The sequence below is a fragment of the Rhinopithecus bieti genome, unplaced genomic scaffold (genome assembly GCF_001698545.2).
Source record: "Rhinopithecus bieti isolate Rb0 unplaced genomic scaffold, ASM169854v2 scaffold_7884, whole genome shotgun sequence".
Classification (NCBI taxonomy): Eukaryota; Metazoa; Chordata; class Mammalia; order Primates; family Cercopithecidae; genus Rhinopithecus; species Rhinopithecus bieti.
The window spans coordinates 66,778-90,559 of record NW_016806331.1 but is presented as its reverse complement, the minus strand read 5'-3'; the positions used below and the strand labels follow the sequence as shown (position 1 = coordinate 90,559).

Below are 23,782 nucleotides of genomic sequence, written 5' to 3'. Positions count from 1 at the left end.
CCCGCCACCGTGCCTGGCTAATTTTTTGTACTTTTTTTTTTTTAGTAGCTATGAGATTTCACCATATTGTACAGGCTGGTCTCTAATTTCTGACCTCAGGTGATCTGCTGGCCTCGGTGCCTCCCAAAGTGCTGGAATCACAGGCATAAGTCACCGTACCCAGCCAAAAAAATTTTAAGTTCAAGGAGTCAGTGTTTCTTTCCTCCCATTAATTCCCCTGCAGCAAGTTGCCAGGCAAAACCTACTCAGAGCCAAGGAACCTGGGACAGACATGGTGGGCTCCAGAAAAAATCATCACGGTGGCTGATGACAATGACGGCATGTGGGCCTCTAGAAGTGCCTGAGTTCACACCTGTTCTCTTTGGCTGTCTCAATCAAATCTAGAGATGCCAAGGCTCAATATTACAATGGAGCACAATGGCCAGACAGATTTCAAATTAGACTCCAGAACTAAAACTTCATTCACGTCAATGAAAAAGCCAAAGACAGAAGCAGAACAAAGTGGCTGAGAGCAGCAGAAACTGCCAAGTCCAGGTCTCCATCACGTATGGCCTCCCACGGAGGCTCAGGGAGGCCCTGAAATCACTGGAAGTGCTTGGTTTCTCTGCTTGTGTGATAGACATTCACCAGCTAACATCAGACAGAAAGACAAAAGGTAGGCAGGGGCTCAGTTTACTTTGAGGCTCTGCTTTTGCTGAAGATAAGAACACTGTGCCCTCAGATGATGGGACAAGGAAGAGCAGACCTGCCCCTAGTTTAACTGAGTCCTGCAGGTGCCTCTGCTGTAGGCAACAGCCAGTGACCCACATGACACCGGCTAGGAGGATGCTCCTAAAACAGCCCCCTGGCCTGGGTGGACTATCCAAGATCACAGAGGCACCCTTAGGTCTTATCAAAATAGCAAAAACTTTTTTTTCACAAACAGATCTCTGAAGCTTATTTCTTTAAAAGCACCTTTATGAATTAAAAAGTAAAAATTCAAAGGAATGTATAATATTGTATTTAAAAAAATCCAACCAACAGCTTTTAGCTGAGTCCATTTAGCCTCTTCCTGCACTAGGGCCATTGTCTGAGAAATGCTATTTCCTGAGAACAGCAAACTTCAGCAGCTCATCACTGACAAAAAGACAACAACTCTGAGGTTCTGGACTCATGAAAAAACCTTCAAGGCTGGGTAACCACAAAATCATCCACCCCAACCAGGACACCTGGGAGGTGACAGGGCCACTCCTTGGGCTGGCTAGTGTAGCCACAGGCACAGACATGGACTGGGCCAAGTGACCCCAGGGTAACAGCCACCCTGCTGGAAGGGGCTAAGGCAAGTGGAACCAACCTCATACCCTAGAAACTGGGGTCAGCCACCTCAGCAGGGCAGAAGTGAGACTGCTATAGCCCCTGCCCCAGACAACCTCCCCACGTGTCACTCCAAAGGCCCCTCATTCCCCACCTCACTGTTCTACTTCTGACTCATAAAACAGAAACAGAAAAAAGGGGTAACTATGTATTTGCATGGGGGGTTATTTTTTCATTTATTATTTTTTTTAGAGACAGGTCTTGCTATGTTGCCCAGGCTGGTCTTGAACTCATGGGCTCAAGTGATCTGCCTGCCTCAGTCTCCCAACGTGCTAGGATTACAGGTGTGAGCCACCATGCCCAGCAAGCATATTTTTTGGGGGTTTTTGTGTGTATCTGTCTGTTTTTGAGGCAGATCTCTGTCACCCAGGCTGGAGTACAGTGGTGCAATCTCAGCTCACTGCAACCTCTGCCTCCCGGGCTCAAGCAATTCTCCCACCTCAGCCTTCCAAGTAGCTGGGACTACAGACGTGTGACACTATGCCCAACTAATTTTTCTATTTTTTGTAGAGACCGGTTTTGTTACATTGCCCAGGCTGGTCTCGAACTCCTGGGCTCAAGTGGGGATCCGCCCAAAGTGCTAGGATTACAGGCGTGAGCCACTGTGCCCAGTCCACATTTCATTTTTTAACATGGTTTTGTGTTAACGTTAATGTAATGTCTAAAACCAGCAACAAGGAAATCGAGAAAACCTTGGGATTTTGATCACTGTACTTACAGTAAACAAAGAGTTTAATCCCCAAACGACATCCTGAAATAAAAAAGAAAACAGAAAACAAGTTTCAGGCCATTGTGCACCTGTATGCATGTGTAAACCCATGATCAAGAAATATGCATTGTACTGTATCAAAACCTGTCTTCAGCATGGCTTGTTTTTCTCAAGATAGAAAATTAAAATAACTTGTCTTCAAGTGTAACAACAAACTCTGGAAAATTCAAAGAGGTGAGCAGTCTCCGGTAGTGAATATAAAATCAAAGACAGCATCAGCTGCCCTCCCAGTCAGACCTGACAAGCCTAATCCTGCACGACAGGGCCCGCAGGCCAGTGCCTGCATAGGGGCTCTACCTTGAATCACCTCTTAGCTGTTACCACCAAATATGGTTCTGACTTCTAAAAAGTCACCTTCAAAATAAAGTCTGTTGTTTTTACATCTACTGCCCCTTGCGGTAGTAGATAAGTTAATTACACCTTATCCTATTAAGTTTTCTTAATGATTTTGCGTTATTTAAAGAATAATGGAAGATTCACAATTCAAGGATCAAAGATTTTCATTAAATAAAACTGAAAGCCAGAGTTGTTCTATCTGTACTGACTTGCCATCTGTGAATCACAAATTCATTCTCCATTTTCCTCTTCATCAACTCAAGAGTTTCGTCCTTTTTAGGCCTATTCTCACGCTCCTCCCCTACTCTTTGCTAGTTGGTAATTTTATTTGCCCTTCTCTGTTTTCTCTAGTCCATCAATCCATCCACCCACCCATCCCTGACCTTCCGATGTGAGCCAGGCCTAGGGTTGGAGTGTGGCTCAAGGTGAGCCCTCAGCCTGAGGAAGGGAAATGGACAGGTGGGCAGGTCAGCAGGCCAGCACTGTTCACGAGACGTATTCCCCAGAGCACCCACCCTGGGAGGAGAGGCTCCAGAGGCAATGACAGCCATCTGAGCCCCAGGAGAGCAGGAGTCTGCCAGGGAGAGGGCTGGAGCAGAGGGCCGCCTTCCAGGTAGAGACACGGCCTGCAGAGGGAAAGTTTTGAGAGGGAAGGACATTTCTAGAGTGTGGGGAGAGGCTAAGAAAAGGGTGTGGGTTGCCCATGGTGGCAGAGACTACAACTTGGAGGAGCTCGGTCAGGACTGCATGCAGTCTGCAGTGTTCCCTGATGCAGGGCCAGGGCCAAAAGCCCCTTCCTGTGCTGTTCCCCTAGGGTCCCTGCTTGGTGTTAGGTACCCAACACCTGACAGTCTTCTCTGGCCATAGGGAGTGGTCTGCACATCAATTTGCTGCCAACAACTAGTGGCTTTCTCCAACACCTAGTGGCCAGAAGAGCTCAAGACATTCCTGTTGAATGAATGGTGGCCATGAGGTTTCCTTTGTGGCAAGTGGTTTGGCGGTGAAGCCTGCAGTTTGGGCTCCTATCTCTGGTTCTAGAATGGTGCCTGGCAAAACCAACAAGGATGCTCATCCGGCCCAAACTGACTGAGGTCAGTGACTGGCTAAGTAGCCCAGGCAGCAGGGAGAAGAGGAGGCAGGCTGTGTCTGGCCATTGGTGTGGATGTGACAGGCAAGGACATGTGCTGCTTTCTCAGGAGGCTGGCTACTGCAGGGAGAGGACCACAGGGACAACTTATGATCAAGGCACAGACTCTACCTTTAATGTTCTTGTGGGAGCCCAGCCAGTGCCATCAATCGAATGTTCTCTCAGTAAACTGAAAAAGACAAATACACAGTGGTTAGTGAGGAGCAGCCACAGGTGCCTGCACGCTGCCGACTAGTCCTCTCGGTGCGTGTTTTGTCTTTATGCCATGCAGGAGAACTACTTTTTATTAAACCCATCTTTTCCTCTGTGGCTTCTCAGTTTCCTCTTGCTGAGAAAGGCATTTCTACCTCCAAGGTTATATACATATTCAAGTATAACGTCTTGTGTTATGTTTGTCTATTTGTTGTAATACTTGACATGGAAGTTTTAGGCAGAGGAAAAGCATGTTTAAAACAACACACAAAGAACATCTGTCAATTTAATGTTCAGAAAATGACAATGGTGGCTGGATATGGTGGCTTATGCCTGTAATCCCAGCATTCTGGGAGGCCGAGGTAAGGTGGGAGGATCGCTTGGGTCCAGGAGTTTGAAACCAGCCTGGGCAACACAGTGATACCCTGTCTCTACTAAAAATTAAAAATTAGCCAGGCATAGTAGTACACGCCTGTAGTCCCAAAGGCGGGAGGACTGCTTGAGTCCAGGAGTTCAAGGCTGCAGTGAGCTGCGACAGCGCCCCTGTACTCCAGCCTGGGAATAGTGTGAGGCCCTGTCTCCAAAAGGAAAAAAAAAAAGAAAAGAAAAGAAAATGACAATGGCAACAAAATGACAAGATGACAACAGGAGTAACTGAAGCTTAGAGCTTATGTGTATGTCAGGCACAATCCTAGGTGCTGTGCCATTAAATTCACTTAATGCCTATAACCACCCGTGAAGGAAGGATCACTGTTTCCCTGTCTTATAAAGGAGGAAACCAAGGCACAGAGAAGACAGGCCCAAGGGCACATGCCTCATGAACAGTGTTGTTCTTCCAACCCAGGCAGCTCACGGGCACCAACATTCTGAAACACTGTTGATGCAGGTTAACAACAACGGGAGCTCTGAGCGTATGACATCTTAACAACTGGGTTTTTTTTTTTTTAAGTTCAAAAGTAAATGCTTGAGGATAAAAGATTAATGCACAATTCTGAATATCAATCACTCCTTAGGTGAGGGGCCCATGCTCAGGGAAGGCACACCAGGATTCAGAGGTCCAGTGAGGCCCCGTTTCTGAAGCTGGTACCTGAGAGTCCTGGTCCTGACTGTCTACCAACTGTAAGGCACCCCATATACTCTCATGGAAATGACCATTCAGTGCTCACTTCCGCAGCACATATGCTCAAACTGGGATGATACGGAGAAGATTAGCATTTTCACAAGAATCTCAAAAAGTAAAAAAAAATTTAAATAATTTTAAAAAGATTAAACGATCATTCCATACTTCGAAAAAGTATAATTTATTGCCAAACTTCCTTCTGGAGATAAAATTACTTTTGCATTTGTTGAATTATTATGCTGTGGCTTTGATCTGTCCATAAAATATCAGGCTGTAGAGACCATAACTGTTACCTCTGATAAACTTTTTTGAATTAGAGCATGTTGAAATTCACGAAAGTCAATTTAGATCAGGAGAAAAATATGTAGAGTTTGAATCAAAGCTATAATCTTAATTGTCTATGAAGAGCAGTTAAAAAAAACAGATAACCTTAAATTGACCATTAAAATTTACTTTTGCCTTAAAAAGAAAAAACGAAGGCCGGGCGTGGTGGCTCAACCCTGTAATCCCAGCACTTTGGGAGGCCGAGACAGGTGGATCACGAGGTCAGGAGATCGAGACTATCCTGGCTAACACAGTGAAACCCCGTCTCTACCAAAAAAATACAAAAAACTAGCCAGGCGAGGTGGTGGGCACCTGTAGTCCCAGCTACTCGGGAGGCTAAGGCAGGAGAATGGCGTGAACCTGGGAGGCTGAGCTTGCAGTGAGCTGAGATCCGGCCACTGCACTCCAGCCTGGGCGACAGAGCGAGACTCCGTCTCAAAAAAAAAAAAAAGAAAAAAGGAAAACTCAAATCACATACCCTACCAACTGGGTGGATGTCTTTCTACCCGATAGAGGTATTGGTGACCTGTGGATGTGAATCGTCAACTTCTGAATAACTTTTTTGGGAATCAAGTCAAATCCTAGTGGCTATATTTTGTTACTAGAGTGGAAGAATTATTTCTGATCTAGCTAATCATTTTCTTATATAGATCTTAATGCAACCTTCAGTTATATATTTGTCATTTATTTGTTGAATGTCTGTTTCATCCATAAAAGCAGGGAATTCTAATTCTTCTGCCAGTGCCTAAGTTCAATCAACATTAGCTGAATGAAGGAGAAGGAAGCTCACCCTGAGCTTTGCTGTCAACAGCACAGCCAGAGCAGGAGGGCTTTGCATCTGGCCGGGGTAGGGAATGGGGAGGCAAGGCCGGCCCCAGCATGTGGTGGCCACTGGTCTGGGCAGCAGTGAGGCCCATCAGGGGTGCAGTGCCCCCAGTCACTGAGGAAGTTCTAGCCTGGCCTCACAGAGGACAGTCCCAGCAACAGCTCAGGAGACAGAGACGCTCGGCTGTCAGAGATGTCATTAAGCAAGGAGACAGAGGACACCCCAGGAACTGTAATAGAAGCTTAGGCTCTAGGAGAAGCTTCGACTGAGCTCTTGACCTAGGCCCTCCAGTCCCACAGACATGGAGCCTCTGACCTTGTGTCAGACCAGGGGACGGGTCCCTGCTGGGACAACAAGGCGGAGCCAGGGCAAATCTCTCTAAAAGAGGAAGGTGCTCCTGTGTGCCACAAATGAAGGGCCCGTGGAGCACCAGGCATCCATCAGTCCTGCTGTGGGAAGGGCCTGATTAGCTGCTGTCCAGTGGTCACCACAAACCAGAGGTGTGGCTGGGCTTTTCTTTCCCTTTATTCAGGACACACCATAAAGCTGCCACTGGACACTGTCTGCTTTTCACTAACAAGGTGGTCCCTGTACATCAATCTGACACATTATTTCCTTAGATTAAATCCCTAGAAGTGCAGCGGACAAGTCCAAGGGTACATATGAGTTAAAGGTAGTCTACATGGCTGAAGGGCCAGTGAAAGGTGTGCAAATATACACACCCTCCAATGAGAGAGCCTGCTCGCTCTCCAGCCTGCTCGCTCTCCAGCCTGCTCGCTCTCTGTCACACACTGCCCGCCCCACCAGCCTGCTCGCTCTCTGTCACACACTGCCCGCCCCACCAGCCTGCTCGCTCTCTGTCACACACTCCCCGCCCCACCAGCCTGCTCGCTCTCTGTCACACACTGCCCGCCCCACCAGCCTGCTCGCTCTCTGTCACACACTGCCCGCCCCACCAGCCTGCTCGCTCTCTGTCACACACTGCCCGCCCCACCAGCCTGCTCGCTCTCTGTCACACACTGCCCGCCCCACCAGCCTGCTCGCTCTCTGTCACACACTGCCCGCCCCACCAGCCTGCTCGCTCTCTGTCACACACTGCCCGCCCCACCAGCCTGCTCGCTCTCTGTCACACACTGCCCGCCCCACCAGCCTGCTCGCTCTCTGTCACACACTGCCCGCCCCACCAGCCTGCTCGCTCTCTGTCACACACTGCCCGCCCCACCAGCCTGCTCGCTCTCTGTCACACACTGCCCGCCCCACCAGCCTGCTCGCTCTCTGTCACACACTGCCCGCCCCACCAGCCTGCTCGCTCTCTGTCACACACTGCCCGCCCCACCAGCCTGCTCGCTCTCTGTCACACACTGCCCGCCCCACCAGCCTGCTCGCTCTCTGTCACACACTGCCCGCCCCACCAGCCTGCTCGCTCTCTGTCACACACTGCCCGCCCCACCAGCCTGCTCGCTCTCTGTCACACACTGCCCGCCCCACCAGCCTGCTCGCTCTCTGTCACACACTGCCCGCCCCACCAGCCTGCTCGCTCTCTGTCACACACTGCCCGCCCCACCAGCCTGCTCGCTCTCTGTCACACACTGCCCGCCCCACCAGCCTGCTCGCTCTCTGTCACACACTGCCCGCCCCACCAGCCTGCTCGCTCTCTGTCACACACTGCCCGCCCCACCAGCCTGCTCGCTCTCTGTCACACACTGCCCGCCCCACCAGCCTGCTCGCTCTCTGTCACACACTGCCCGCCCCACCAGCCTGCTCGCTCTCTGTCACACACTGCCCGCCCCACCAGCCTGCTCGCTCTCTGTCACACACTGCCCGCCCCACCAGCCTGCTCGCTCTCTGTCACACACTGCCCGCCCCACCAGCCTGCTCGCTCTCTGTCACACACTGCCCGCCCCACCAGCCTGCTCGCTCTCTGTCACACACTGCCCGCCCCACCACCAAGGAGCTACCTTTGTGCCTGCCAATCTGATAAGTGGTAAGCCACACCTCATGGTTTTCTGCACCTTTCTCTGGTTACCGATGAGAGTGAACATCTCCTCAGATATTTACTGCCCACTTTTATTTCTCCTTTTATGAATCACCTGTTTGTAGCCAATGCCACGTTTTTCCCGAGGAAGTATCCATCTTTTTTTAATGAATAGTAAGGACTATTTACATACCAAGGATTTTAATCCAGCTGATCATTTCTCCTTCCATTTTGTGTTTTTAATTTTTATGTGGTCAAATCTGACAATCTTTTTCCTTAAGATGTCTGGCTTTTATATCAGGATACCATCTGTTTATCCTTATCAGGCTTTGCTAATCATCTGATTTCCCAGAAGATGGCAAAAAGGACAAGAGAGCTTCCTATTCTGCACCCAATTCTGAATGAGGCAGGGGCAAGACAGGTAAGTAGAGTATGGCCCCCGAGAAAGTGAGCCAGGTGTCCTCACAAGCACAGGAGGAAGCGGGGCAGTGGGGGCCTGGGCCAAACACATTTATAACCTGCAACTAAAGATGGTGGAATTTTAACATTTCAATACGCAAAGGACAGATACTTCAAAGAGAAGATGCTTTTTTAAAAAAGGTATGCCTGGTAAAATGTATTTTTAACTATCTATGAAAAATGAGGCTGATACTGAAGAAAGGGAGCAGTATATACAAAAATGAAAGGGGCAAATGGGCACTAACTGTACTTGTGAAGAGAAAGGCATCCTGAGGTAAGATTTCCAGCAGCCACAGTTTACACATTTCCTTTCAAAGGTGACTAGTGTTTACTAAGGAGAGAGGAACAAAAGAAAAGAGACACGGAGGTTGAGCATGAGAACTGACTTAGGCCACTAATTGCATGAGAACTGACTTAGGCCACTAATTGCATTTCATGTCAAAAGTAGGAGAAATGTGCTAAGAAAACACTTTGTGCCTACTTTCCAAGCTGGCTAAGTGTGAGGCACATACGGGTCAAATACCTAGCCTAAAGTCCCACAGCTGCCCCGGGCGGCGGGGTGGGGGCAGCAAGCTGGACTCAGGTCCAGGTGGTCTGATATCAAAGCCCCTGCAATCAACCTTGCTGCCTTAAAGTGATGAAAGGGACAAAGCGCAAAAAAAAATAAAGCCCAAACGTGAAACTTACTTTAAAAAGCAACCAATCCACCCATACATCTTTTCTAGCAGCCTTAGGAGGAGAAATCACTGATCCCTGATGTTCTGCCCAGGCCAGGGATCAGGGACACAAGTCACAGCGGACACGAAGCTCTGAGAGGCTGCCTGCCCTAAGTGCCCTGACACCTATTAGGACCATTTTGGTAGAGAGAAGGCAGCTTAAATACAAGTGCCCAAGGTTGTCTTAAGCCTGCTATCTACATTTTTTCTCCTGGGTATCTATTGTTAATCATATTTTCTCATCTTAGCTAAAATCAGCCACATGGAGGGAATGTGGTCTCTCATTTAAATAGGGGGGAACAAGGCAAGGGACCCCAAGGGTCCATCCTGGGCAAGCAAGGAGGCTGCACTATGAACTTGGTAGGGCTGTGGCCCCCAGAGGGCCATGAGAGGACACTGGTCTAGAGGCAGAAGGTAGGGTAGGGTTTGGGAGCAGGCAGGCAACCACAGCTACTTCAGCTGAGTTCAAGCCCGTCCTAATCTTGGGTATGCCTCAAAATCCTCTCTCAGAGGAGACAACATGTTTAAAAGCCCAATGCTCACACGTGACACTCACGAATGTAGAAGAAAGAAAAGACAAGAAACTTACCTCAGACATATTTCCCCTGTCTCTGTGATGTTGGGGTGCCAGATCTTGGTCAGGCATTTCACTTTGGGAGGCTGCAACACAGAGAGAATGAGAGATCACGCTGACAGTCTCTGCAAATCACATATCCAGGCCAGAGCCTTACCACATACCCTATCTAGACACTTGTTTCATGGCTTACTCAGCGTGCAGTCTGACTCGCTGAGCATGTGTTCAACCTTGAATACTGGCTCACCTCACCCACGAGGCATGTGTTGATGGGCTGCGTCCACAAGGGCTACTCTCAGCAGCAAAGTCTACCCCATGGGCTTCTGAGCACCTCTCTACAAGCCCCAAATGTCCTGCCAGCTGACAGTGCTGGTGACTGGACCTCTGTCACCTCCCACACCCCCTGGGTTTGGGACTGCAGGTATCCACAGTGCACTCTAGGGAATAGTTCTGCATCCTCTGGGCCCAAATCCAACCAGAAGTCCCAGATTCCTTTGCACTACAAGTTACTATGGCTGAAAGTTACTGCTCCTTGCAAGAACAGCCTGTTCCCTTTGCTGGATTTTTCTGAAGATGCTACTATCACATACATTTTCCTAGATGAAAGCCCTAGTCCACTTAATATTTAAAGGAGAGAAACAGAATGAAAATGAATTTGTGGGGATAAAGTATATCAACATCATTTATGACTTGGCATGTTTGGATAAAGTTCTTTTAAGATTTTTCTAGGTCAGGCATTGTGGCTCACTTAGGGAGGCCACCTAAGAGAAGAAAATATAATTAATGCCCAGGAGAAAAAAATCTCAGCACTTTGGGAGGTCGAGGTGGGAGGATCGCTTGAGGCCAAGGGCTTGATATCAGCCAGGGCAATATAGCAAGACTCTGTCTCTCCAGGAAAAAAAAAAAAAAAGAGCTGGGCATGGTAGCTCCTGCTTGTAGTCCCAGCTACTCAGGAGGCTGAGGTGGGAGAATCACTTGAGCTCAGAAGTTGTAGGCTGCAGTGAGCTATGATCGCACCATTGTACTCCAGCCTGGGTGACAGAGTGAGACCCTGCCTCCAAACCAGAAAACCAAACCAAACCAAACCAAACAGACGTCCCTGTTACAAAGGCAATCCATACTCAAGAGAAAACGACAACAGAAATGAAAAGAAATACGTAAATATATAATAAATTATGCTGTCTTTCACTTTTGCTTTTTATGTAAGAATATATACACTCCATCAAAATGCTACCCAGAAATTATGTGACACCTGAAGTACATGTGTTTATGCCTCTTTTCTAGGCCACACACAGTGTGCATGCAGCATACTCATTTTTCTTTATAGAAGAAAGCTGTGCTACGTATGTTTTTGTTATTTCTTCCATCGTTTCAGATGGTGTCCTGCATTCCATGGTACACCTGCCCGAGTTGAACAAGCACTTCCCTACCTCTGGGCCCTCAGGTTGCTTCCTCTTCTCCCAACTGTGCTCTATCAATGCAGGGTTCATCCTGGATGAAATGTTTCCTCAGGATGAAGCCCAGCAAGAGGATCTGCTGGTCAGAAACCCTAGCTTCTGATACACTGCTCATGTTCTTCAGAAGACGTGACACCCACCACCCCTACAACCTGCAGTGAGGGAGAGGGCCTCTTCTCCAGGACTTCCCACAGCAAGGTATCCTTGGTTAACATGCAGAAGTGTCAAATCACAGGATCTCATCAGAAAGGTGATCTCAAAAAGGAATCAACCCTTTGTGAAATCGGTAACATTTTCCCTGTGTATCCTCTGCTATTAATTTTTATTTACGATGTTTTCTGAGGAGGTTATTTTGTAATCAAATTTTATCTTTGATGCCATACTTAGAAAATACTTCACCATCCAAATATCCTCTTCAACTTTCTAGTAAACTTTTATAGTTTCATCTTTTTATTTATTTGTATAAAGCAAAAATACTTTTTTGACACTCTAATGAGCATTGTTTCTAATTTCAAAATATCACAAAATCAGTAGATTCCAAAAAACTGATTAAACTGACTGTGTAAATCCACGTGTCTGAGGACAAAGAATTTAGGTTCAGAATGAGTTTAAATAAATTTCACATTGTGCTTTTCTACAAATAAATGGGAATGTATTTAATAGAAAGGAGCAACTGCATCTTTCCCTTCCACTGAGGCATTTGGGCTGCAGAGGGAAGGTCAGACTGCCATGAGGGGCAGGGCTGTGTGCCCCCGCCTGGGTCACTGGATGGTGGCAGTCTAGTGCTAGGCCGAGTCACCAACTCTGTTTTTGCAGGAACCTAGAAAATTGGCAAACTCACTCTCCCTCCCAAGCAGGTGCCCCTTCTGTGGAGGCCCTCACACATGACCACCCAGCCTGGTGCTACCACATCTCCCAAAGGCTTGGGGGTATTCGCCCTTCCTCCTGTCCCCTTCACACCTTCCATAGTTTGATGTTAACACAGGTACCTACTTTTGTCAACGGTCCTCTTGACTGTGGTTCCAGAACAGAGGGCAAAACTCTGCACCTGGCTTCTCACACACATACTTTCCAAACTGAATTAGGCCCCTAGCCCCTTCCCCCAACCCCAGTGGCCCACAGCTAGACAAACAATGCCCAGCCCTCCCACATTTCCCCTCAGTGCTTGGCATGGCCACCATCACTCACCCTGCCAGGAGTCTAATGTATGACAAATCTGGCCTTTCAAACCAATAGAGAACTGGGTTATTTGGTGGGCCACTGGCTACCCATTTGGAAAAACACAGTGTTCCAGATGCATTAAAATTAAACATAAAAGAGAATTATAGGAGGACTAGAAGAAAATGTAGATGACCATCTTGGGGTCTGAAGGCTGCTTTAAGCATTTCAAAACATACAAAACTCAAGCAATGAAACAAAAAAACAAAACTTGCAAAGACGGCAAATGCAAAACAAAGAATTTATAGCATAGCTAAAAAACCTAAGAAAAAAGTTTCACATACTTTGCATGTAAGGACTCTAGTAAACCTAGAAGAAAAACAAATATCCCCAATGGAAACATGGGCAAAAGACATAATAGCAGCTCATAAAAAATATAAACAGCTAATTAGTGGGAAATATTATTCAGCATCCGACTTAAGAAATGAAAATGCAATTGCTTGAACCCGGGAGACAGAGGTTACAGTGAGCTGAGACTGTGCCACTGGACTCCAGCCTGGGGGACAGAGCAAGACTCTGTCTCAAAAAAAAAAAAGACAACCGGATATTAAATGAGATACCATTTCCTCCCAAAATGGCAACAACAACAACAAAAAGGCAAACATTCTACCTCGGTAAGTGTTTAGGGAAAGGGAATTTTCAAACACTGATGGTGAGGATGCCAACTGACATTCCTCTTTGGAAGGTAATTTAATAGGATTTATCCAGAACCTTAAAATGGAGCATCAATTACTCAATACCCACAATGCCATGTCTAGGAACTGATCCAGAGGAAAGAGGCGGACAGACATAAGATGCATGCCCCAGACTTACCTCACAGCCCTATTTATTCTGGGGCAGCAGACCACAGCCTACAGACCAAATCCAGGCTGGGACTGTTTTCACATGGTCAAAGACTGGTTTTCACATTTCTAAAAGGTTGTTGAAAAAACAAAAAAGAATACGGGACAGAGACCATATATGGTCCACAGAGCCTAAAATATTTATTGCTTAGCCCTTTACAGAAAGCCTGCTTTATACTACAAAAGGTTGGTCTGCCAGTGACCAGTGATAAAGGACTGGTTTAAATGAAACATCATACAAGGAAGTACTCTTATTAATGATGACGCAGTCGTGCATTGACTGACATGAATGTGTACGTCCATCATATTATGATGGGAAAGCCCCAAGTTACCAGACTATGTGTAGCATCACCCCACTGGTATGTGAGATTTATACTGTCTGCAACAGACATTAGAGAGTCATGGTGATCATCTCTGAGTGGAGAGATTACGGGCGATTATTATTCTATTTTTGCATGGCCGTGTTGTCTCAATTCCCTACAAAGTCTGATAATTTCATACGAAGAAGGTGAGTGGGAGTTCAGGTGTCACTTGTGGTCATCACCACTGCTATTCAACAAGTGTCTCTGGTTCTCCTCCTCCAGGGCCCAAGGCAGGAATGGCCTTCCTTAGTCCCTCCGGGCTGGCCATGGTCATGTTATCTGATTTGGCCAACAACATGTGAGGAGACGTGGTGTCTTCACTTCCAGGAGGAAACCAGAGCCAAGAACAAAGAGAAGTAATCCTTTCTCCTGCTGCAGCACATAGCTTCCTCCAACCAGTCCTGACTGACACACCTGTGGGCTGTGTGACACCACAGGCCAGCTAGGGTCTGGGCTAAGGCTCTCTCCTCCTCCAAGGCATCCCCAGGCCACATCATGTGCTCCTCCTCCGGGCATCCCCACCAGCCTGAGGAGTAGCCGTCGCCCACATCACTACCCGGGCTCCTCATTATCATGTCAGCGTCTGTCTCCCCAGAGACTGAAATTCTTAAAAGGCCACCAAGTTCCCATCCTTGGCCTTCCAGTGTCTGACATGGAGCCTGGCACAATGTAGGAGCTCACTCAATGTCTATACATCCGTTTGGCCAGTTTCTAAATTAACAAATTACGAGGCAAGCTTTAGGCTGGGAGTTAAACTTCAGAGGCAAAGGGACAAAAACACAAAAAAATTTGAATTTTAGCTGCTGGGATATTGGGTGGGGTGCGGGATTCCAAATAGACATTTTTCTTTTAAAAATTTATTCTGAAATAACGATCGACTTTATTAAAGGTTTTCCACATTCACAGTCTTAATAGACCTTCACTGCAGGAACTACAACTCTTAGGAAAAAAGTCCTTATGAAGTACAGAAATTGTGTCAAGTCAGTCATGGCAGTGAAGCAGATGCACCCTGAGAAGCCCCAGCCCACCCCGAGGCTCCGCACTGGCCGCCGCTGTGTCCGCTCTCACTGACCCACGTGGCGCCTTCAGAGTGTGCCCTCACACTCTGTCCTGAATGCCTGTGCCTATGTGATCTCCCTATGCTGGCTGCATTATTTCATCTCTTTTCTACACTGTTAAGTTTGTGGGGGGCAGAGAGAGGGGCAACCACTGAACAATCTGTGTTTTTTGCCTAGCATGACAGGCTACACATTGGAAATAGTGTGGGCAAGATGGCTGGCACTCCCTCAGGGCTCACAGCCCAGTGGGAAAGAGATGCTCGGGAGAGTCTGTAAGCAATGATTCATTATAAACATGGCAAATGCAACTACTTTTGTGTTCAACCAAGTACTGCACCCTAATGATCTTCTGGAGGGTCCCTGATGGGGACACCAGTGATACACGCTGGCCCCTAAGGAAGTTGCCCCATGCGTGCCTGAATGAGAGGCAGACAGGAAGAAAACATGAGAAAGGGATGGGAGGTCGGGTGCAGTGGCTCACGCCTACAATCCCAGCACTATGGGAGGCCAAGGCTGGCAGATCACTTGAGGTCAGGAGTTCGACACCAACCCAGCCAACATGGTGAAACCCCATCTCTACTAAAACTACAAAAATTAGCTGGGCGTAGTGGTGGGCACCTGTAATCCCAGCTACTCAGGAGGCTGAGGCAGGAGAATCGCTTGAATCCAGGAGGTGGAGGTTGCAGTAAGCCGAGATCACGCCACTGCACTCCAGCCTGGGTGACAAGAGCGAAACTCCGCCTCATTAAAAAAAAAAAAAAAAAAAAAAAAGTCTGGTGGGACAGGAAGGAAAGGCTGGGGAGAGGAGAGGAAAGGACCCTACAGAAGCAGAGTAGGAACATGGTTCATGCAGAGCCACCAGCTGCTCTCGGTACTTCTGGGTTTGAGAACAAGGGGTTTTATTCCCGATGAAATCTGACCAGCCCATCATATACGAAACTTCCAAAAGAGACAGCAGTGGAAATAGAAAAATGTAAGATCATCATTACAGAGCTAAAGGTCAAACACAGCACACCAAACTTCAGAAAGGCTGCACAGGATGATGTTTTCCCATGGGGACTGGTAGTGAGGAATGGGGGGCAGGGCTGAGGAATAGCAGGTCTGAGAGAAGGACAGGAAAATCACTGGGAAAATTAAAACCTTATCCTCCACCTCAACCTCTGTGCCAGTCTCAAACTAATAAGGGAAACAAGTCTTCAAGGCTCAGTGGCTTTCAAGTCATTCTTTATTCCATTTTCCTTCCTATTTCTTGAAGCCACAAATGGGACAAGACAGTATGACAAACATTTTCTCACCACCTGGTGTGGTAGGAAGGGCACATGCTTAAAAGCTGGGCGGCCCTGGACATGAAGTGACTTCAACAATTCAGCTGTCTCCATTGGCAAAGCTAATATTTTTAACTTTAGCTTTCAGAACCCTAATGTATAAAGATATAAATGTTAAGATCATCCACTGACAGAAGGCTAGGGCAGGAGAACTGCTTGAACCCAGGAGGAGGAGGAGAATTGCTTGAACCCAGGAGGTGAAGGTTGCAGTGAGCTGAGATCACACCACTGCACTCCAGATCCGTCTCAGATAACGAACTAAACTAACCAACCAACCAACCAACCCACCCACCCACAGAACTATCAGAAGAATGGAATAACGTAAAGTGAGTGAAGACACCTGGCACACAGAGGCTCTCAATCACGCCCATTCCTTACCTGGTATTTTCTCTTAGTTTACTTTCTTCCTATAGTGAAAACAAGGAGCTCTGCTACTAGGTGATGCCAGATATACCTGAAACAATGGTTCTCTGATGCCTCATGACTTATCTGGAAAGTTTATCAGCTTACACTTAACTCCCTGCTATGACATCCAGAACGGTGTGTCGTAAGTATTTACAGGCAAATCTAAATATAGAATTTTAGATACTGTATGCCTGCTTGTTTCCAGAAACCACCAAAGAGTCCCCAAATTCTAAACATCTGTACTGAAACCAAGCCTCTGAAACCACCTTGCACTGGACACGGTGCAGTGCTCCGTCACCAGGTTTCTCAGTGTGGTTTGGGAAGAATGGAAAGTCTCAGCAGGTGGTGGATGGACAAAGACTGGAAATGTGTATTTTCCCGTCTTTGTCTACAAATTTAAAAATTACTTGGACTGCCTACTCTTCCCCATCCCCAAAAATTACATTTCAAAAAGAACCCTAAATGGAGTAGTCTGGTAAAACGTCAATTTCCATAGTTGAAGCTTTGGCTTCTCAAACAAGTGTTGCAGCCACTGAATGGAGCCCTGTGGCTGGGGTCAGGGCAACTCCACTCGTCAGGCAGTGGGAGCACACTTCCCACAAGCGAAGTCATAGGCACAGTGTCCCAAATGCCCACATCCTCATGATGGGAGTGAGGCTTCCTTTTCTCTGGCAGCACCATCAGCTTGTGCTTTCCCACTGGATGGGCCAAGAGGGTTAGTTAGAACACGTGAGGAGGAAAACATATCCACGGTGCACGCCAATAAAACAAGCACACTGAACTGCCCGTACGCCAACTCCTGGCAGTTTGGGTCTAGACACATCACACCCGTCTCTGAGGCGCAGCCACACCTCCTCTAATACCCCAACTCAGGGGTGTGGAATTATTCAGAATCTCCAGTGGTTTGTCACTGCCAAATCGAAAATGCCCAACCAAACCCACACATCTGAATTTTCTCATTTTTTCCTCTATTCTTCCCCAACTCCAATTCTTCACTCGAGTTGACCTGGCCCATCCGCCTTCTGCAGGTTGCAAGTTCTCATGTCCACACCTGTCACCACAGTTCACCACGTTTCCATGTCACCTACAGCACCCTTCCCTGGTTCTGGGCCACATCAGGGTGACTCCAATTAGATTTCCCCTTAAAAGCTTAACTAGCCCTGACCACTTTCCAAAGTGATCATTACTTTCCCTTCTCTGAATTCTCAAAAACTAGTTTCCTATCATTGATCAGTATCTCTACTGTCCTCTACTTACCATTTTTATCACTGTATCAACTTTCTACACTTTATCTCTCCTAATTGGTCTGCAAGTTCCACCAAAGCAAAGACATAATGTAATGGTATTTGGTATAATCATCGCCTAAAAGGATCTTTGAGGGATTAACATGAAACTATAGGTATAAATTACTTACAGTTTAAACTACAAGTCACCGTTCTCTGAAATTCTAAAATACACATTTTATAGACTTCTGGAATTTTTGTGTCATACCATGAAAAAACTACAGTGCTTTTTTTCTTCAGTGCCAGACTGTAACAGATAAGAGTTATAGAAAATACACAGGCAGGCTGCCTGGCACATAGTACTCATAAGTATTTGTTGAATAAACAAATTCTCTACTAACACTCTAAATACTGCTGATGAGTGACATTCATCACAAAAATACTGAAGTGAGTACTCAGTCACACATGGACACACGCAGAGAGGAGTGCTAGGGCCCTGTGCCAGTGGCGGGCCACAGCCACAGGCAGCCCCGCCCGAGAAGTAAAACAACAGGCTCAACGCAGGCTACTCACCACCATGTTGTACGCATCGGGAACTTCAGTTTCAAACTGAAATTTTCCACCCTGGTAGTAACCCTCATCTATCAAAAAACACAAAACAAAACAAAAAAATCCTTTAAATTAAAAAAAAAAGGAAACAAAAAGCAAACACTCTGTTAGGATATGGCAAATACAGAGAATCAGGAGTTTAAAAACAGGCCTGCGGAGTTCCTCGGTTCCATTACCAAATGCACACACACTGGTGGAAGTCATGCCCCCGCCTGAACAGAAATAGGCTCCATGCTGTCACCTGCCTGCTGTCTTCTCATGGGGCCAAGCACACCCTCAGGGAAGGGAAGGGACATCCTTCTGGGGCCATCTGCCTTGCCTCCTTGCATCCTACCATCTTCCTGGAATCTACAACCCTCTGAACACATCTCATGCCTTAAGTGAATTCTTTATCTGCTTACTGCTGGTCTCCCCAAGAGAATGTCAATTGGAGGACACAAGACTTAACAGTGACCAACAAACCCTTACTGAGCAACTACCCTCTGCTGGGCATGGTTCTAGGCCTTGGGGACACAGCAGTGAACCTGATAGATCACTGCCTCAGTGATTGCTTGGCACAGCCTTCAGAACAGAGCAGACCTTCTGGAAATGCGGGCTGGTAGGCACAAAGGAGGATGCCCAGGGTCTGAGCATCACTGACATTGCCATCCACATGCTGTGTACCCCCACTCCCTCTTTATCCTGCCCCCCACACCCTGTAGACCCCACAGGGCAGTCCCTCTCCTCATATGGTATCCAGCCAGGGGTCACTAAATGGCTGCTGGTGCCAGCAGAGGGCACTCCAGCATGAATGAGCTTGAAAAGTAACTAGAAATTAAATTATTCTCGATTTCCAAATTTGACAGAATTAGCACCATTTTAAAATTAAAATTCAACTTCTCCTAAAATATTTATCATGAACAAACCAGCAATATTACATCTTACCACTTTTCTCAATTTTTTATATGAAATGAATGCATAACAGCAAGTTGTTAGCCTCAAACAAATCAACATTAAAAAAAAATTCCATTCCTTAAGAGTTGAGACTGTATCAACATTTATGTCATCTATCAGTTAAAACTGGCATTACCTGGACCCTGACATTTTTTTTCTTTGCCAATCTGATAGAAGAGAAATACTAGTTCTCTTTTATTTTACATTCTCTGATGAATACCAGTGAGGCTAAAATTTATATTATTACTTGTCATTTATGTTTTTTCTTTTAAGAACTGAATGATCAATGTTCTGAAACTCTCCTTTTATTACTGAGGTATTCATCTTTTAATTATTAATATAAAATCTCTTAAGAAAATTAGTCTTTGCTTTTATATGTTACAAGCAATTTTTCTTAGGCTGCTGTTTGCATTTTGATTGTGTGGTTTCTGAACACTAGTTTTCCATTTTTAAGAAGCTAATCTTTCTTTAGGCTTTCTGTCTTTGGTGTCATGCTTAAAAAAGGCTTTTCCCAACGAAGATTATATCAATACCCTCTTATATTTTCTTTTAGTAATTTAATGGTTTCATAGATTACATGTAATCAGCTCATTCATTCATCAACTGATTACAGACTAAGGTGGTATTTTTTTTCCTAACTAGTTGCTTACTCATCCCAACGGCATTTATTATTCTAGCCTTCCTCCACTTCTTTGAGATACATATTTCTAAGTTTTATAAACTCACTTGGATTTGTGACTGGCAGTATAAAGTCTTTGGCCCGGCTAATTTTTTGTATTTTTAGTAGAGACGGGGTTTCACCATGTTAGCCAGGATGGTCTCGATCTCCTGACCTCGTGATCCGCCCACCTCGGCCTCCCAAAGTGCTGGGATTACAGGCTTGAGCCACCGTGCCCGGCCAAGATTTTTTAAAATACTACACTGGTATACATATTAGTATGCTGAAATTAATAATACTGCTGTTTTTCTCAACTCTTCCTTAGCATTTCTAACAAAAGCCTGCAAAGCTGCTCTGAAGTGAGGGGTGACAGATGTAACTATTCAGGGTAGAAAAGCATTTTGATGTCCCTGCAGCTGACAGGGATTGGTAAAGTGATTCTGGTGGACATTTCAGAAACTGAAGCAAAGGATTCCAACGACTGAGTGACAAAGTCTTCTCCAAGTCAGGTGGCTTCCAATTCTCTACTTTCAACAAAATGGAAGAAGGAACCTAATCTAATAGCGGAAAAATCATGAAAATACTTTATATGAGGACGGGCAAGGTGGCTCATGCCTGTAATCCCAGCACTTTGGGAGGCCAAGGCAGGTGGCTTGCTTGAGCTTAAGAGTTCGAGACCAGCCTAAGCAACATGGCTAAACCCCATCTCCACAAAAAAAAGAAAAATTAGCCGGGTGTGGTGGTATGCACCTGCAGTCCCAGCTACTTGGGAAGCTGAGGTGAGAGGATTGCTTGAACCTGGAAATTTGAGGCTGCAGTGAGCCATGACTGCACCACTTCACTCCAGCCTGGGCAACAGAGTGAGACCCTGTCTCAAAAAAAAAAAAAAAAAAAAAACAACTTTATGATCTTTGGCCTTTAACTTGGAAGTCCAAAGACAAAATGGCACAGCCATAACATGACAACTTCCATCCCCATCTACTTATTTATATGAACAAGAAGTCCTGAGTGTTTATATCTATAAAGACAAAATGATGGAAGAAATCTGGTATTGGACCTTTGTTTCTAGCATAAAATAATATTCATTTACCAATGCATCAATTTAATCAGGGAAAATGCTAACAGTAACCCCATCATCATTTTCAGAGATACACTACTGCAGGTGAAATGTTATTTTATGTTTAATTATCATCAGAATTTGCTTAAATTCATTATTCATTACACAAATAGTTGATGAGTGCCCACCATGTGCCACACACAGTTCTATGCCCTGGAGACACATCAATAAGAGATAATTCCCACCCTTATGAAGCGTATATTCTAGTGGAAGGGAGAGAAAATATATAAATTACATAACAGAAGGAGTAGAAAGTGGGGAGGCTGCAATTTTAAGCAGGGAGGTCAGAGAAAATGATGACTTGAAGGAGGAGAGTACTGGGGTGAAGGACACTCCACGTAGATGAAACAGGGTGGGTACAGTAAGAGGCCTAGTATGTTCCATGAACCCTGCAGAAGCCAGTGTAGTCAGAGAGTGAGGTGGGGGAAGAGGATCTGAGCCCAAACAGGGAGCAGATGCAAAGGGTATTGGGCCCTGCAGACCCCCGCATGTAGCTGGCTCTGATTTAGAGTGAGATGGGGCCATGAAAGGGGTCTCAGTAGGGGAGGGACAGGAGCATATAAACAGATCACAGAGCAGGAGCCCAGTTGTGGGTATCTGTTGTAATCATCCAGGTGAGAGATGGTAATGGTGAGGATCAGGGTGGGATCAGGTGAAGTGGACAGATTTTGAAGGCAGCAACACCAGAATTTGCTGACAGATTAGGCATGGGGGGAGGAGAGAAGGGGTCAAAGAAGATCTTTGACCTTGCAATGGAAAAGGCAGAGTTGTTACCATGAAGATAAAAGAACTGCAGAGGGCACAACTGTGTGAAGTTCAAATCAAACACATTAACTTGAGATTTCAAGTTGGCATCCCAGTGGAGGCGTTGAGTGGGCAGCTGACAGATCATTCTTGAGTGCTAGGAGAGGTTGGACAGAGAGGGCAGCTTGGGAGCCATTCGGGGTATAAAAGCATTCTGTCACAAGATAACCAGGATACCAGGGAACTGACTATACAGGTCCAAAGACAGGATAAAGCCTTGAAGCTCCCTCACTTCGAGGGGCTGAGAGATGAGGCAAAGGATAGGCAGCCAGGACAACGGAAGAAAAACCAGAAGCAGAGCCTGTACAAATAACAACTGCAACAATCGTTCAAAAGCAAATGTTTAACACTTAAGAGTCTTAGTTACAGGAACTTTTCAACTAGTGAGTTCTGGGCTGTGCGCGGTGGCTCATGTCTATAATCCCAGCACTTTGGGAGGCTGAGGCCCGTGGATCACAAGGTCAAGAGTTCGAGACCAGCCTGGCCAACATGGTGAAACCCGTCAATACTAAGAATACAAAAATTAGCCAGGCATAGTGGCGGGTACCTGTACGCCCAGCTACTCAGGAGGCTGAGGCAGGAGAATTACTTGAACTCGGGAGGCAGAGGTTGCAGTGAGCTGAGATTGCATCACTGCACTCCAGCCTGGCCCACAGAGCAAGACTCTGTCTCAAAAATAATAATTAAAAAAAGCTCAGTCAATCTATCTACCTGTATATCTAGTTACAGAAGAGTATAAAAAAATCACAAATAAAATACTTATAAGCATAAAAATGTTTACATTATGGTGCAATTCAAGGGAACAAGTGGAATGAAAACATGAGCGCTAGGAGAAAAAGTAGCAAAGGTTTTCCAGCCAGTGACGTAGAGCTTATACACATCAAAAAAAAAAAAAAAAAAAAAAAAAAAAGTGTGATGATGGGCATATCTTGGTGGTGGGCATATCTGTGGTATTTAGATTCTATACTGGAAACATTTCAGAGTAATACAATATTTTCATTTTTAAATGTCAATATTTACAGCACACTGGAAGTTACATCCTATGCAAACTTCAAACTTAAAAGGCTCTGATCCATCTCAAATCAGACTGTTGAAAGAGAAGAGACAGAGACAGACGGTGGAGAAGAGGGAGTGAGTGCGAGTGGAGGCAGGAGGCAGGACAGACATGGGCACAGAGAGCAGGCAGGACTCTGGGATGCAGGGCTGCAGACAAAGACACAATGACAGCTATTGTATAGAGATGCTGAGACTTAGAGGAAAACATGAACATAATGAAGAAAGAAATGGACGGTTGGGGGAAAGCACCAAACGGAACGTCAACAGCTAGAAAATACAGTATCTGAAATGAAAAATTCACTGGATGCGCCTAACAGCAAATGAGACATTGCAGAAAAAGAAATTATCCAAAATGAGGCACGGAAAGAAAAGCGAACAAAGCCTTGTGACCCAATGGAGGTATAATTTACATGTAGAAGTAATTTATATGTAAGACATATATGATATACATATGAACTAGAGTGCCAGAAAAGGATCGCAGAAAAAATATTTAAAGAAATGTTGGCCAAATTATTTCTAGATTGGATGAAAACTATAACTCACAGATCCAAAAAGCTTAATAAATCCCAAATGTGATAAAAAAGAAAAAACCACTTCAAAGCACATTATAATCAAACTGCTGAAAACAGTGATAAGGAGAAAATCTTAAAAGCAGCCAGAGAATAAAATGCACATCGCATAAAGTGGAACAAAGAACCACTACTAACTTCTTCTAAGGAAAAAAATACAGAAGGCAGTAGAATGACATCCTTAAAATGCTGAAACTGTCAACTTAAGAATTCAAACTTCAGTAACACTGACAGAATTCATCACAAGCAAATCTGCACTACAGAAAAATCTTCAAGGATGTTCTTTAGGCAGAAGGAAAATAACAGAGAGAGAAACCTAGATCTACAAAAGGGAATGAGGGTCATAAATGTTAAG

General features: G+C 45.8%; 1 protein-coding gene across 2 annotated transcripts in view; it reads right to left on the bottom strand.

Moving 5' to 3' along the window:
- The window catches only part of UBE2F (ubiquitin conjugating enzyme E2 F (putative)), a 75,295-nt gene that overhangs the window by 9,024 nt on the left and 42,489 nt on the right, over positions 1 to 23,782 (bottom strand). For both annotated transcript variants that reach the window (XM_017875548.1, XM_017875547.1), the window contains 4 exons: positions 18,255 to 18,322; positions 9,807 to 9,877; positions 3,717 to 3,774; positions 2,072 to 2,104 (listed from right to left, as the gene is read on the bottom strand). In XM_017875548.1, coding sequence (XP_017731037.1) covers positions 2,072 to 2,104; positions 3,717 to 3,774; positions 9,807 to 9,877; positions 18,255 to 18,322 — 230 coding nt within the window. The remainder of the gene's footprint in view (positions 1 to 2,071; positions 2,105 to 3,716; positions 3,775 to 9,806; positions 9,878 to 18,254; positions 18,323 to 23,782) is intronic.